Source organism: Nomascus leucogenys, chromosome 7b, assembly GCF_006542625.1.
Source record: "Nomascus leucogenys isolate Asia chromosome 7b, Asia_NLE_v1, whole genome shotgun sequence".
Classification (NCBI taxonomy): Eukaryota; Metazoa; Chordata; class Mammalia; order Primates; family Hylobatidae; genus Nomascus; species Nomascus leucogenys.
Window position 1 is genome coordinate 81,994,644 of NC_044387.1, and position 17,349 is coordinate 82,011,992.

At 32.6% G+C, this 17,349-nt stretch overlaps 1 protein-coding gene across 6 annotated transcripts in view; it reads right to left on the minus strand.

Annotated features, from left to right (window-relative positions):
- The window catches only part of FSTL5 (follistatin like 5), a 781,414-nt gene that overhangs the window by 94,514 nt on the left and 669,551 nt on the right, over positions 1-17,349 (minus strand). For all 6 annotated transcript variants that reach the window (XM_003257915.4, XM_012507957.2, XM_030816289.1 and 3 more), the window contains one exon: positions 1,811-1,960. In XM_003257915.4, the coding sequence (XP_003257963.1) occupies positions 1,811-1,960 (150 nt within the window). The remainder of the gene's footprint in view (positions 1-1,810; positions 1,961-17,349) is intronic.

The following is a 17,349-nucleotide window of genomic DNA, read 5'->3' on the forward strand; positions in this document are numbered from 1 at the left end:
TCATAGTAATAATAGGCATTTTGAAAAGTAATACAGTTTATGTAATTATTACCATATCACTTGAACATTTTATTATTAATATTTTCTATTAATTTTAAATGTTTCACCATTATTTGAAGGTGAAATTATATGAATAATAAGCGATGTTAGCTCTTTCCACTTTTGAACATCACTTAGATAATTTATATTCAGTGAGTATAGTTCTCTAGTTTGAAAACTCAATTTAAAAACCAGCCTGGTTATTTCTAAAATGTATTTCCAATTTTAATCCACCAGCAAGGAGTTTTGATAATTGCAAACTGAATGCTTGTAATTTGTGTTGGCCTATGTTGAAGTTGAAATAAAAAGCCAATCTAGTCAAAATCCAACAGTCTCAAAAACCAGAAACAAAAGAAGTGAAATATATAGCAAAATTTTTTCTCACAATAAATATCAGACCATTAGATTGTATATTCATAATAAATGTGTAACCTCAGGGCCTTAGGGTTTTCTGTTAGAATAACTATTCATCCTTTTACTCATGGTTGTACTGCTCATTCTCATATTAGAAATTGAACCATTAGGCCAGTTATTCACTGTCAGTTTATAAACCTGGAAGTGCCAGCTCTTCATTGAAGAAATATTTTTCATGTTTGTATTTGTGAAATAAGAAACACAAAATAAGCATTTGTTAAATAAATACAGAATATATGGATGAAATGCTACATGGGCGAGTAAATGGATCCATGGATCAATGGATGGATGGATGGATGGTTGGATGGATGGATGGATGAATGGATTCCTGTGAAGTTGTTAATGACTTTTAGAATGTGTAGTCCTACTTTGAACATGTTAACACTTTTTGTAGTGCTAGACAGAAATCAAAATTAGAGGGTTAATTTCAAACCAATATTGACTGAAAACATTCTCTGTAAATGAAAAGAATGTTTTGGGTCCAGTTTCCCTAGAAATTTTGACTGGAAACAGGCATATAGCACTTCCACATGCCAGGGTCTACTATAAATGCTTTACATGCATTATTCATCTAATTCTTAAAATAACTTTGTAAGATACATATATTTATTATTCCCATTTGACAGATTATACATATCTCATAAAGTTAGTTAACTTAATTTCCTCTGAGCTGAGAAGGAAAAGATGAAAATAATTAAGGGACTAGACTCTAAAGTCAGATTGACTGGACACCAACCCTGCACTTCACCTTGGTTGTTGTGCAACTGATTTCAAGTAGAGCATGGGCTGCAACAGTCAGTGGCTCAAACTTGAGTATGAATTCAGAGAATTGTGAAAGCATGACCATGACAATGTTTATTAGAGATTGCTTTCTCTGTCTCTAACCTACTTACATATTATTTATTGTACTACTACCTAGCAAATTCTACTAGGTTACTATCATCTAATGAAGCCTACAATTGTCTTCGTCTTTGTTAGGAATAAAATAAGGAGGCCTCAATTCCGGTTCTGTAATGATAAACAGGAATGTCTTAATTGGCCTCTGCCTGCTCTGACTGTGCCTTCCTTGCTCTAGACAGAATAAGCAGCTGGGAGGGAGATTTGTGTGGAGCTAGGCAGGTTAATATTACGAAGTGTTCATGGATCTAATTTTTGAAAACAAAAAAAAAAAATTATCTCCTGAATTCATTAGGCTTAAGGAACAGAATGAGAGAAGAGTTTGCAGAAAATACATAAATTTTCTGGTTATCCAGGTAAGGAAACACATTATCAGTGACAAGTTACCTGGTAAAGATTACTACAATGCTATAAATATTTTTTAAAGATTTACTTTTTCAAAAGTAGTAATTATTCATACCTGAACAACTTTTTGGGACTGCACATCAACAATAAGGACTCTGTCCAAAGTTGGCTGTGCAACATAAATGAACTTGTCTTTGACATTAACAGCTGATGCCCACACACATCTCTGAACTTCATCTCCCTCAGCTTTGGGACAGACTTCATCCTGTAATTTAGGAAAGAGAAAATGAAATTTATATCTTAAATTATAACACATGCCTGACAATATCATGGGTAAAATTAATGTTTCATACTTTACTACTTTCAGCATCAAATGTTAAATATATATATAAAGTTTAATTAATAGAACATATTTCAGTTCATTAAATATATATAGAAAGCAATGTAAATGAGATTCCTTTAAAATAAATTTTATGTTCTTAGTTACTTATTTTTCTAGTAAAATGTAGTTCTTTCATTTTTTTTTGGTACTTGGTTATAACTCAGCAACTTCAAGAAGTCCAACATCTTTCCCCAAATTTTCCCAGTCTCAAGTTTCTTTAACAGAATTAATGTCACACTAAAGTATATTCCGAGTTTTACACAACATTGGTGGCTGTCCTCATGGCAAATTCATAGTTTTGTTAAGAGTCATATAATCTTCTGGAAAAGATTGCAGCGTTCTTTAATTTGTAGTAAATCAGAGGCTTAGATAAATTATAATAAGGTAGTTATTCACAGTGGTTATTTTATTTTTCAATCAAGGTCAAATTGTATAAAATCTTTCAATATTCCCAAAGCTTCTTATTCTGCTTCCTTACCCTAGAACTGCCTTCTGGTTGAAGATTGCATACTTTGTGTTAGATGACCATAAATGAGGCCAAAAAAGCCCCTCTATTTCCTCTTTTCCTTCATATTGTCAAAAAATGATCGTGGAGGAGATACACAAGCCCTTGTGATTTATCCTGGGAGTCACAGCATAAGTAGAAGCATATGAAATGTTTTCAGGTTTTCTTTTATTCACTGTTCTATTACAGTTAGAAAAACCACTAATAAGAGAGACTGGTTAAAGTGTACATAAAATGTATGTGCAGGCGGGGCATGGTGGCTCACACCTGTAATCCCAGCACTTTGGGAGGCTGAGGCGGGTGGATCACGAGGTCAGGATATCGATCCTGGCTAACACGGTGAAACCCCATCTCTACTAAAAATACAAAAAAATTAGTTGGGTGTGGTGGTGGGCGCCTGTAGTCTCAGTAACTTGGGAGGCCGAGGCAGGAGAATGGCGTGAACCCAGGAGGCAGATCTTGCAGTGAGCCAACATCGCGCCACTGCACTCCAGCCTGGGTGAAGAGCAAGACTCCATCTCAAAAAAAAAAAAAAAAAAAAAAAGTGCAGTAAAAAAGAGTTATTTACATAATAATAATGTAATGATAAACAATTATTCCAGTATTTCATTTGATTTTTTGTCTGACAATTAACAACGTCTAATTTCATTTATTTGTATACTCCAGTTGTTATCTCTAAGCTAATTTAGAAGAACATTATTTTTGTAATTTATATAAAACCATTAGTTTTTCAGCAGAGATACCATTCATATGTATTTAATAATCATAAGACAAAAATCAACCACACTTTCATTATCAGAATCACTAAGCGTTTATTTTTAAAGATAATACTGATGGCAGATATACCACATTTGACATTGAGTAACCACATTGAACAACTAAAAATGTAACCTTTGTCAGGCTGCATAACCATTATAGGTGGTTTTCCTTTTTGATAAAATTTGGAAATTAATGTAAATACCAAAGCACTTTGCAATGAGACATCCAGTGTGTGGCCTGCTGTTTATGTTCTCCAAATGTCAGATCTAATTCAGGAAGGCTCTGGAGTGTCCATTAATTTTTAAGATCTGGTTCAGTATTGCATGGTTTAGAAACATAAAACAATAGTGTTCTCTTCTAAACAGCACAGATTGTTCTAAGCTTCTAAGGCATAAGCGGAAAGACTGAAAATAAAGCACGTGTATGGTGTTTCAGGTAGTCTTGGAATTATGAAATTAATTCTATGTACCATGGCCATTACAGATGACTACTCGGGAGGTCAACCTGAGTAAAGTCCTTGGCACTCTTAAGGAGGTAGCCCAAAGGCAGAAGTCTGTCTTCACTACATGCTTAGAATGCAGTATTACACTTTCATTCACCAATTCCTACTGACACACTGTTTTCTAAGTCAACCTTTTCTTCAGAAATATACTGAATGTCAAGGACAAGAATCTATTTTGCGAGAAACAAACACTAGATAAAATATGTTACTTGAGAGGCATGAAGAAGTGGGAAAAAAGTGGGAACTAAGGTTGGTGAAAGGCTCTGAATACAGGGAAATTGTTTACAAATTCTTCGCCATTGTGTAAAACCTGCCAAAGTAATGAAAAGTGTGAGTGACCTGACACATAGCTGTCAGCCAAACAACTGCTGAAACACGAAAGATTTCCATCCCTTTGTTTGCTACAGAACTATTCAACAGTAAAATAAACTGCTCTGCTGGGAATTATTTTCTATTTGGATGCTGTCCCTATAAGACATCCTTGACCAGACTTACAATCATTTTTACAAAGCCATTAAAAGTTTACTGACAGTCATCCTGGATTTTCTTTGCTTTGCTTTATGCTATTATTTCTGATTATATTATATTATTTCTCACTTTACAATAGCACTCTTTTATTTTCTCAGATTAATATTTATTTCTATGGAAGAAAAATAGTAGAGGAATGTTTTTAAACATGAATTAGAGATTTAATGGGACAAAAAGGAGACACAGAATCCAGAGATGAAAAATAAGATTAAGATAATACATACTGATGAGGAAAGCTGCCAGGGATTATATCAAACAGTATTATTAAATCACTTTTACAGAAGTGTATACTAACATTTAGAGTGAATAGAATTAATAAGATATTAAACTAATGGAGATGAGAGTCCGGGAAAAGACCATTCTAATTTATAATTAGAATTTATTTCTTTTGGATCTTTTCCATATTTAATCACATATTTCCTACATATGTATTATACTTTCCCAAAATGTTAAGGAGTACAAGTTATATCACTACTGATGGTATAAATTTTAATTAGCAATTTAAATAATGTTACCAATATCTGATTTGCTAAGCCAAAGTAAATCAAACAAAATCATATAAACACTTGTCTTCTACTAGGATGTTGCCATTTTTATTTATTAGACTAATTACCTATTAAAAATACTTTGCCCTAAAATCTTTAAATTCCAATCTTTCCTTCATTCTTCTTCCTATTCTCCTTCTCAGGTCATCCTGCATCATTCCTAAAGACAAATATTTCTCGCAAACGCGTCTATTTTCCTTGCTTTCAGCTCAATAAGTTGCTGTCAGAACTACCTCCTCTCATCCTTCTATCTAATCTTAAAAGATGTGTCCATTACTCCTTACTTTCAGAAAGATCTGCCCTCAATTTCTCTTATAATTTTAACTATTCAAGTATTCAAACATTCACATTGCCCCATAAATTTAAGAAATACTTCATAAAACAGCTTCAATTGAATTAATATTTCCATTTCAATCATCCATCTAATTATCTTTAGACTTTTGAGCAAGCTTTCTGGAACATTACTTCCATTTTCCAACCTTTCGCTCTAAACTAACCATGCTTCACACTGGCTTTCATGACATCATCCCTTTTAAAAGATATATTTTCAAAGTCACCAGTGGCCTCAGAATTTCCAATTATTATCCTTTATTCCTCATTGGAAAGCATTTATTGAGAGCTTACTAGGTGAAGAATATTGTGCAAAGCTATTTGAAAATTAAAAACATGAATAGGAGAGAATGCTCGCTTTCAAGTTGCCTGTAATTTCTGCCGCATTTAGCTGTTTCAGACACTTGATTTGTCATAAAAGGTTCTTTCATTCTTGCAAGGCAGAGATTGGCAAATAATGGTCCCCCAGGCCAAATTTGGCCCACTGCCTAATTTGATATGATCCAGAAACTAGGAATGTTTTCTTTATCTTTTAATGGTTGAAAAAAAATAAGAAAAAAGAGTACAATTTCATGACAAGTAAACATTATATGAGATTCAAATTTACAGAAATGACGGTGTATTTTAACTCAACTACACCTATTCATTTAAATATTATGGCATCTTTCATGTTATAATGACAGACATATGTCCTGAAAAGTCTAAGGTATTTACTTACTATCTGGCCATTTGCAGAAAAAAAAAATGTTGCTGATCCCATTTTAGTATACATTCTGACCTTAGTTATCGTTTTTATCCTATTATTTGAATTCTTTCTGCCTGTGGCAGCTCCTTTATCTTCAGTTCCCTAGATGTAGCTTCAGAAAAGCCAAGGCTCAGACTTTAGTTTTCTGCTGTAATTCCTTCACATTAAATTCCTCTGAAAACTCATCCATTCTGATTGCCTAATTACTATCACGGTCAGGTAACAACCAGACACTAATCTATGGCTTTGTCATTCACCAGGCTTTCCTCCGCTGTCACCTTCTAGGAAAATTGTTGAACAGGCAGTTTCAAAGAGAGAGATAATATAGAACAAAAAGCATACTATCTTAAAGGAAGCATTAAAGTTGATCTAAAACTTAATGAAATAAATAAACCAAAGAAAGAATGAAATACTTGCATACGTGAACACGAAGAAAGTGATTTGTATTACAAAAGTTTTAAAAAACTGAGTAGTTCTATAAAATAGGAGACTATTGAATAGTAACATAACAAAGTAAAATTCACAATAAAAATATTCCAAACATATTGAACATACGTATAGTTTATATGTCAAATATCTTGTCTTTTAGAAAAAAATAAGTATGGACTTTGGAAGATGCGAAACTAAAGCACTGAAAGAGCCATTAATTAAATGCTAATGAGGCCGGCAGCAGCAGCTCATGCCTGTAATCACAGCACTTTGGGAGGCCAAGGCAGGCGGATCACTTGAGTTCAGGAGTTCAAGACCAGCCTAGCCAACGTGGTGAAACCCCATCTCTACCAAAAATGGAAATACAAAAATTAGCCGGGCATGATGGTGCACGCCTGTAATCCCAGGCACTCAGGAGGCTGAGGCAGGAGAATGGCTTGAACCCAGGAGGCAGAGGTTGCAGTGAGCCGAGATCGCAGCACCGCACTCCAGCCTCGGCGACAGAATAAGACTCCATCTCAAAAAAAAAAAAAAAGTAAATATCTGATTCTCTGCATAATTTGGATTACCAATGCATTCTGTAATTTATGTGAATAAAAACAAACTGTCGCTGGTATTATGAAGAACGCAGAAATACAAATGTGATAAATAAGGTGGCCTAACATGTATACATCCAACTTGGGTTCCAAATTAGGGAGCCTTGGAGATCCACCCATGTTTGTTATGTAGACACTGCTAGACAAGTACTGAAAGAAAACAGATGTTGAGACAAAGGAGGCGAGAGAGGGTTTGGTATCTTAATATGTCATTAAATAAAGGCATTTAAGTCTGAAAACTTGTGGAAACACCGCAGGCCTGGGTCTCTCACTGATCTAGTTAGTAGTTATGAAAAATAAACATATTTTAGTAGTTTTGCATTGTTTTACTTTTATGCTTCTCTACCAATCAGGTTCCTAATACAGGCAGAGAGTCCCTACCCACTTGTTGTAACTGAAAATTGAATTGGGATATTCTCTGGGTTGCCAATGTGTGTAAATTAACCACTCTCTCTGCTCCTTCCTGCCACAAACAATGTATAAGATTGCATCATAGGAAATAGAAAGAGCCGTCAACACAATCTTCTGTTTTCTACAGAGTTTCTTTTAATTACTCTTTCCTAGTGCCCCCTCTTTTGTAAAAAAAATAATTAATACATTTTGGTATGAATTTTAATTAATTAATTACAAATGTATAACTTTTATATCCATTGTTCATCAACAAATGTCCTGTCCATTAGCTAGAGCACTCTACTTAATATTTCATGAAAAGCAAAGATTTTCCACAGCTATTGAAAAGCACCCTAAAATACTTTGTCAAATTATTTTCAATCTATATTTGGCAGCCAGATTTCCAACACCTACATAATTCATTCCTAACTTTGAGGTGTTTCACTGATTTTTTTCTTGTCTGAATTTTCACAGAATTTTTATTTTGTGACATATAATTTGGCAATGAATCATATATTTCCAATTAAAATGTTAGCCTTTGCTATTCCTGTATTTCTACATTTCCCAAACATAATGCTGAAGGTACAATATTTGCTTAGTAAATACGTGTTTAAATATCACTTATGATAGCCAAAAAGAAAAAATAGTCAAGAAGTGGTGTATGTTACTCAATCACGATGTTAAACACTATGCAATGTCAGGCAGAATCATTGAGAAACTGAATTCTAGAGTAGTACTAATCAAAATGTGGTCTGTAAACTGCTGCCAGTTGGCATACAATTTGCTACCAAGCTGAGGATTGCATAGAAATTGAAAATAACCATTTAGAACCTTTTATAGCAATTTGACATTGCCATAATATCCCTGTATGTGATCAGTAGACCTATCTACTTTAACAGTATTTAAACCAGTTTGGGTATTGTCAAATTTGCCTGGAGGATTTCATGTAGTGAAAACTACCTACTGGTTTTACAAGAGAAAAACAGAATGAGCAAAAATCAGTGATTTTTTTTCTCCCACAGAGTTTAAGAAGCACTGATTTAATGCTTTTTTATTCTAGCGCTCTCTCTCTTTCAGTATTTCTTTAAGTATATATTTTTAACTGAAGCTGTCACAATCTGAGTCTATTGCTGTAAATTTTAAAAGTGAATAATAAAATACTTGGAGAAATAATGTTCAGTTTATCAAATGCAAGGAATATAAATAATTATTCTGAATGAGGATTTATTCAGTTTGTCATAAATCAAGGCAAATACAACACAGTTATTTTTGTACTGAATTAGAATATTCAGGTTTAGATTCCTAAGATATATTTACAGTCATGTAGAAATATTTATCTCTATACACACATGATCAAGGTTGAACTATTTGTGAATACGCTAGATAAAAAGTTCCTTTCAATATTGCTTTGCAATATTGGAAAAAATCTTACAAAAATACATTAAACGATTTGTTAGCATTGAATAGCCTCCTAATTTGACCATTTTTTAAAGCACTGAGGATAAAATACTTTCATAATTTTTAATTGAGATTACTGCTTATAACCAAAGCAATACTTTTTTTCTAAAATGAGATATATTAAATTTATCCCATTCAATTTCTGATTTCATTTATAAATATCATAAGTAGTCTTTCTCATATTAGTCAGAACATAGGTAGTCATGGTAACTTGGGGGCTCTATTTGCCTAATTTGTGCTACATTGACACACTGTTATGTAGCATGATTTTGCTTTAGGATATCAAAGGTCCAAAGGCTACATTACAGAAATTTTTATTCTTTCTTTTAATACATTATGTCTTTCAGCAATACAATAAAAACAAAGCTGATGACACTATGCTATCAAAAGCTGAGCATTGTTTTCTCTTTATAGATAGTGTATTAGAGAGGGTAAAAAAAACAGGCTTTGAGGACAAAGAGAACTCAATGTAGTGTCCAAGGGTGCACTTATACTATCTGTGCAAGTAGACCTGTTGAGGCTTGTTAACTCATTGGTAAATTGGGTATAATAATATTACCTATCACATGGAGTTATTGTGAGAAGTAAATAAAATCATATTTGAAAAGGTCAAGTGATCAATAAAAGTTACCACTTATTTTCATCTAGGAAATTATCGATGTGCTACATTTAACAAAAACTGTAACAGTCTACATGTTTTTGATGCAAACTTTTTTTAAAATTCTACCAAATGTTTTGGAAGGAAGTTTGCTGTGCATGTTCAAGAGATTCAGAGAGCTACTTTAAATGTGGCATGATTATTGCATATAGGGCAAGGAAAATTTTATTCTCTCTATCTGGCGTTTGGCAGTTCCGTGACTGAGCAAATCACTTGATCTTTCTCATTTCTTTACCTGAAAATCGAGAGGATTAAATCAGAAGTTTCTCAATTTTTTTCACAAAAAAAATTATTTGAATTATTTCAACTCTGCTTAAATGTAAAATGTTATAGTGGTTTATAAAAATATTGAATTAGATAAGAAAAGCTGGTTTAAAAAGACACAACTGTAGGGTGTTAAATTTCAAACACTTACCGAATATAAAAACCAAATTCTAGATGCTTCTTGAATGCAGGACTAGACGATTGCTTTTCTGGCTTTTATAGTTACTGTAAAGGAGCTGAAATCCTAGCTAGGGGGAAGGTCCAGGGGCCATTAGACACTGAGAACAGGAGAGACACCCAACTTAATGTCTGTTGGGAAAGGCTTACATTTGAATAGTAGGGAAAGCAAATTAAATATCAAGAAAAGGTCTAGAGTTAGGTCCAAAAAATAGAAAATAGAGCTTGACAAAAAGGTGTTGGAATTGAAAGCCAATATTAAAGCATTAAAGAAATAGGACAACTACTAGATGGATATCAGTAATTGCAAATTGTATGAACAATGAGGGTTTATGGATGAAACTAATTTAAACCCAGTATGGATAAGTTGGAATCAAAGAATTAGATGTGTTTAAACTTTCCTCAATATGATGAATATTAGAGTTGTATAGGAGCAGTGATATTCTTTCTTTAACTTGTGGCACACAGCACAATTAGTAGGTTGGTTAGTGAGGGAAAAAAATTAAAACTAAAGAAAATAATTACCACATAACACATGAAGTTAACTGACCCCCAACTGTTGATTAATAAATTCTTATCATTGAAAAATCAATAAAATATTTGTTTTAAATGCCAAAAGTACATATCTTTCTGTACAATTTTTCTGATAATAGATATTCAGCCTTTTTATTAAACTTTAAAAGAGGGAGTTTGGGATACTTTGTTAATGCAGCTTTTAAAACATGGCCACAGGAATTAAAATGCAGAATTTTTTTTGTACTTCAGTGTCCTATCTTGTAGAATTCATTTTCGCAGCCTGATTTTTCATTTAGTGGGTATTTTTTATTTCAAAATCTGCATTATATTTGGTTTATTCATATAAGTAGAAAACAGAGACGTGAATTCTGTTGAAATAAACATTCTAGTTTTTAAAAGACATTTTATATGAATTCTAGTTGGATATAATTCACTCCGATCCTCTGAATTTCTAATATTATTGTGGAATAAATTTCATTATTTCTTGTCATTACAAATCCATAAAAAAATCGAAAACAAACTTTTAAGGAAAAGCATCGTACAGTTTGAAGATGGAACATCCGATATAATACAAGTTCTCCTTTCTCCCCCTTAAATGTTTCTTTCTCCTTTTAGTAATGACACATGAGTTCTGATAACACATGTTGTACAATTTCTATTTTTGGGAACCTTAGTTGAAGAGTGAGACAAGTTTTATTAATTACTTTTCTAGATATGCATATTTAGGCTTTCCTTGTGATTATCTCACTCTGTCTACTAACTAAAAAATGTTGACATGGAAGGATAAATCAGGTGGATTTTGCGACTGCTGGATTATCCACATTTGATTCAGTACAGTATATCACTTAGGAATTAAACTTTTTTTTCCTCTGACACATTATCTCACAATACAGATGGTGTTTAGTTCTTCCATCTTTCCATACTGTCTAGCACAGAAGTGCCTTATATGGAACAAAGGGTTAATAGGTTTGCAAGACTACTATTGACTGAAAAAATTACTCTGAAATGCAATCAATTTATCTTTAAAAACTATAAATGTTTTACAGAGATAATTATATGTGTTTAATTTTTAAGCATTACTGTAATTCACACATAAATTTGTTCCACATAAGAATGACTACAAAGAGCTTTGCATTTGATTTCTTACAGTTATGTGGTAAAATAATATTGGACAAAGAATTGTTATATATGTATACTATTGCTATGTTTTATCAATTAAAGGAAAAGCATAAAAAAGATTTGTTTTTTGAAAAGCATCTTTTTAAATCTTTAGAAATAACTGTTACTTAAAGACTTTGGCTCTGTACCTACCTTCATTTTATATGAAAACAGAAATAAAAGCCACGTTATCTTTGTCCATTACATTTATAATTATATATTTATTATCATATTTTATAAAATATTACATTTTATCTGGGCTCTTTTTTTTACTGAAAATTTAAATAGGGTTCCAGGCCACATTATCCATTTTAGGAAAATTTTTCAGAGTAAGAACTTGAAAACAATATTGAGAATTCACAAAACCTGAGCTGGTGATTTAGTTGAAGGTCAATCCTTAGAAATATATACAGATTATATAATCAGTATGCTATTATTTAATTCTATCTTTTAATTTTTCAAGTAAGTTCAAAAGGCTATTAGATATCTTTTGTGAAATTATATTAGCTACTGTTTAGTGAAAAATCACAGATTACAGAGTTAAGTTTTGAATGTAAATGATACTAGATATATAGATTTTTAAACATGTAATCTCATTCTGCTTTGCTCCTATCATAAGGAGTTAATTTTTCACTTTAAAATAGAGGTGGGATAGAACTGATCGGTTCTTTTTCAGGATGGAAGCAGTAAAACTTAGGAGAGAGCCAACAGGCTGGGCATGGTGGCTCATGCCTGTAATCCCAGCACTTTGGGAAACTGAGGTGGGCAAATCACCTGAGGTCAGGAGTTCAAGATCCGCCTGGTCAACATGGTGAAACCCCGTCTCTACTAAAAATACAAAAATTAACTGGGCATGGTGGGATGCACTTGTAATTACAATGCACTGTAATTACAGCTACTGTGGAGGCTGAGGCAGGAGACTGGCTTGAACCCGGGAGGCAGAGGTTGCAGTGAGTCGAGAACATGCCACTGCACTCCAGCCTGGACAACAGAGCGAGACTCTGTCTCAAAAAAAAAAAGAAAAAAAAGAGAAAGAGAGAGCCAACAAATAGATCCCATTCCCCATTCCAGCAGAAACACTTTGGTAGAGTTTTCAGGCAATATAGTTATGCTGCCAGTAGTTGCACCCTTCAAATGTGTTTTATGTTACATTTTCTTTAAAGCTGTACAAATGAGATTTATAATAGGATTATACAATATGCAGCCACATGCCAATTTCATCTTGCTTTTACCCTTCTATATCTTTAAGACAGCCTAGTTTCCTGATCTTTTGAAAAATATTTAAATTAGGAGAAATTCAGGAGTATTATTTCCCTTTTTGTGTCCTCAGTGTACATCTGTCTGTAAGAGCAAGCATTACACTTGAGTGTGCTTAAAATTTATGTATCTGTTATGTTATTATTTTCTCTCCCCTGCCTATCACAATGCTTGACACAAAGCAAATTCCAAATATGGATAAACAAGTAAACAAACCTCAGTGCATGAGTGATAATTTGGAAGTCAATATTAAATGGGTCAAATTTAGATCTCATCTGTAAAGTACTGTAGAGGTACTATGAAATGTTTATTTTAAAATATAGCCAGAAACATAAATGTTATGTATATCTATTATTAACTTCTAGTATAACTTTCTGTTAACATGTATATATGCATATATATGTAATATGTATTTACATGAAAATAGCAGCTGCTTTAATTCTGTTGTTTTCTAAAATTAAAAAATAGATAGCATAGCTCATGGTACAACTACGTTGTTGTTTGGCAAGTTCTAGATGAAATATTGACTGTGCCATTAATTTGCCAAACAACCCATCATATGTCCTCTAAAATTGGATCAACAACATTTTGAAAATAAATGACTAACATAGAAAAAACGAGTTATATGGGCAATAAGTTGGCAGCTTAAGTACTTAAAATATGAATGATAATTTTGAAGTTTAAGCTATTTTCATTGTAATTCTTATTATATAATTCTTTCTTAATTTCCATGTAGACAACATGGTATATAAAATAATTATATAGTACATGGAGAAACGTAAATATATTTTTAAATACTGAAGAGTTAATTTTTAATATTTACCAATACAAACATTTAGTAAAATAAAATTGAAACACAATTTCCTGTAGTATGTTCTCCTTCCCTCACCACCTCTAAACTGGTATTTGTGACTTTTTTAAAATATGAAAAAAAAAATTTAAAGAAATGGATGTCTTCACTGTTAAATTGAAATTGTGACAACTGTTCTTGAAATATCAAAAGTAAACAATGAGAAATGAGGCCAGTGTTCAGAAACTTACAGTTAAGTGAAAAGTTTTAGAAATGTTGAGAAAAATAAAAGATAAAGATTTAATCATTAAAATTGTAAATCTAATCTATGAGTATGCAAAATAATTATATATATTTCAATATATTTAGAAAGAAAAAGTTATTAGAATTGTATAAGCAAAATTATTCTCTCACAGAAGAACACCAACAGATATTTAATATTGATAATTCAAGAAATATCATCACTACCCTTTTTTAGTGATTAAATGTAGCAATTAATTGTATGAGCTGGAACTAGACATAGGGGGACATGAAGGAATAATCTAGATTTTATAATAAAATCTTTTGTTTTATATTTGCTATGAAAATATATTATCTTGAAAAAATAGGTACTTTTCTGTGTTAAAATAAATCTCAGATGAAAAGACTAAGTATTCTTTAAGACACATCTAATATGATAGATTTGTGTGATTTTGTAAATCTCAAGTAAAAGGTTTTGATGTTTAAATATATTTGTATCAATATTTTTTCCATCAAAATCTTCAATTTTACCTTTAAGAAATTTCTATTGAAAAATCTAAATAATCTTAAACACGTTTATTTGTAAAGTGTGTGGAATGCACTTTTACATGTGTATAAGTGAGTCCTTATTAGTCATATAAAAATGTTGTCGATGGATTGTCTGAGACACACAACATTCTGATCTCATTCATCCAAATACCTTGGCTACTTGTTATCGATAATCTCTTGAAAGGACTTCATATGCTGCTTGGCCCACTTAATAATGCTATAAAACTCCATTACATTTATAAGCTTTCCACTGTTGTTACCCCCAATTCTAGGCTTACATATTAAAGCTTAACAGAAACACAAAGTGAGAATTATAAAACAGTGTGATTACTAAGGAAGCTTTATAAGACTTCTTTACATCTACGATGTCAAGCACCGATTTCTTAAATTCATTTCTTTTTAAATCTACAGAATAATCTTCTAAGGAATAGTTAGAAGTAGTTTACATTCCTCTCTTCAGGAAGCTCTTTGCAGGATATCATTGTAACCACAAAGGGACTAAAGCTCACGTTTTTATCACTGTATAACTCTCTGTAAGTTAAGCCATGTCTGAAAAGAGACACCCTGAGAAAAAAAAAATAAGTGGGGAAACATTTTGATTCCCTTTCTGAAAGACAGTGGTGTTGTATTCAAAAGGTTACTCACTGGCTTCATGGGGAAATGAATTGTTTGCATCATGTAAAGAGGCTGGTATTTCAAATGACTATTTTTGAGGACCAGGTTTGCAGAAGTACAACTGGACTAGAACCAGAACAAGGGAACTGATGAACACCCTGAAGGCTGCTTTGTTTGAGATAAAGGGCAACAACAGCAGAGAAAGAAATGTGGACCATTGAGTTTCCCAATTTCTAATCTCAGTTTCAATTTCTTGAAACATAAGTATTCTGGACATTACAAACAACCTGTTCCTAAGCAAGAATTCTTTTCTAACAGACTGGTAACAGTAGTTTATAAAGGTAAAATAATTTTGGTTTGTGGAAACGCCAAACCTGGATAACAGACATTTTAGAGGAGACTTACATCAGACTCCCTGTATAAAGTATAATGAGTTCAGTTATACAGTTCAGTATCATTTAAGTTAGCATTAAAACCAGGAATAGGCTGGCTGGCTGAGGTGTCTCATGGCTATAATCCTAGAGCTTCAGAGGTTAAGTCAGGAGAATCTCTTGAGCCCAGGAATTAGAGACAAGCCTGGGCAACCTTGCGAGGCCACGTCTCTACAAATAATTGAAAAAAATCAATCAGATTCAGTGGCATGCACTTGTAATTTCAGCTACCCACAAGGCTAAGGTAGAAGGATCACTTGAGTCCAGGAACTCAAGACTGCAGTGAGCTATGAATGCATCACTGCACTCCAACCTGGGTGAAAGAGTGAGATCCTGTTTCAAGAAAACAAAACAACAACAACAACAACAGATCAGTAATAGATCTTTCAGGTTCCACAATATAAGACATATGCATAATAAGACACGTGGTTTTCTTTAAAGTTATTTTAGGACCCATTAAATAATAAGTAATACTATGGCATATGTGAAGAGCAGCAGCTAGATCTGTAACAAGCAAAGAAGGTGACTGAATGAAAAAGTATCAAAAGTATCAAAAAGAATAAAAGAATGATAGATAAGGATGGAACAGTAGTAGAAAACCAGAAGAGTAACAAAGTTGGTAATCTTGGGAAAGCTTGTTTTTGAGCCTGTAATTTTAAACATTTTTCCAAACTCCTTTTCAGTTTGACTTCTGAATCCATAAGTCTGAAATAGAATGCTATTTGCTTGAAGTTCATACACAAGATGAAACCATGTGTACAACTAGGATAAATATAGAAATAATCGTATCTAGTAAAGCTACATAACAAGATGGAATAAAAGATGAAAAATAGCTAAAAGTTTGTTGTATATATCCTCACCAACTCACTATCAAAAGCTGAAACTTAATGTAATCTGACATTGCGCCAAAATTGAGTTTTTATTTACAGCAAGCAAATACCATTTTCTGAGAGATTTGATTCTATACTCTAAATATATCAGGTCTTATCTAAACTTTATTGATCAATGAGTTATATTGGGAAGTACACTGCTACTCTCTCTTAATGTCAACCATGAATTTGAAAAATATTATATTCATATTTAATCCCTTTTCATGGGAAAAATGATTCCAAAAGACTCATTTCCACCACTGGTACTCAAGAAATCTGCCTTCTAAAATGAAACACATTAGTGTTTTTTCTGTACTAAAAACTCATATACAGTGCATTTACACAGGAACTTTTCACTGTGTGATCCTGAATTAATAGATCCATGAGGTTAGAGTTACTCTGAAACAATTCAATGATAAAGTACTCTATGAAACATTTTTCACAAACACATTCAAAGAAGAATATTGTTTCATGGCAATTGTAAATTAAGGAGAAATGTTAAGGTGGAGAGAGAAGCAGATGTATACATTTTTAAACTTAGAGAATGCATAAAACAATGAATAGCTAAGGCTCAAAGCAATGGAATTTTTGTTAAATTCATTTAACAAATGTTTCTTGGCCTGTCATATGTAAGACGTTGTACCGAGCATGTTGAGAATACAAACACTAATCAAACTTAACCCTTGACTACAAGAGATAGGAAGATGTGATGGTTGATTTATATGTCAGCATGGCTAGCCTATGGTGCCCAGTTGTTTGGTCAAACACTCATCTAGATTTTGCTGTGAAGATGCTTGTGAGGTGATTAGCATTTATAATTAGTTGACTTTAAGTAAACAGATTACCCTCCATAATGTTTATGGGCCTCCTCTAATCAGCTGAAGGAATTAAGAGCAAAGACTAAGGTTTTTTCAAAAAGAAGGAATTCTACCTTAAGACTTCAACATAGAAATCCTGCTTG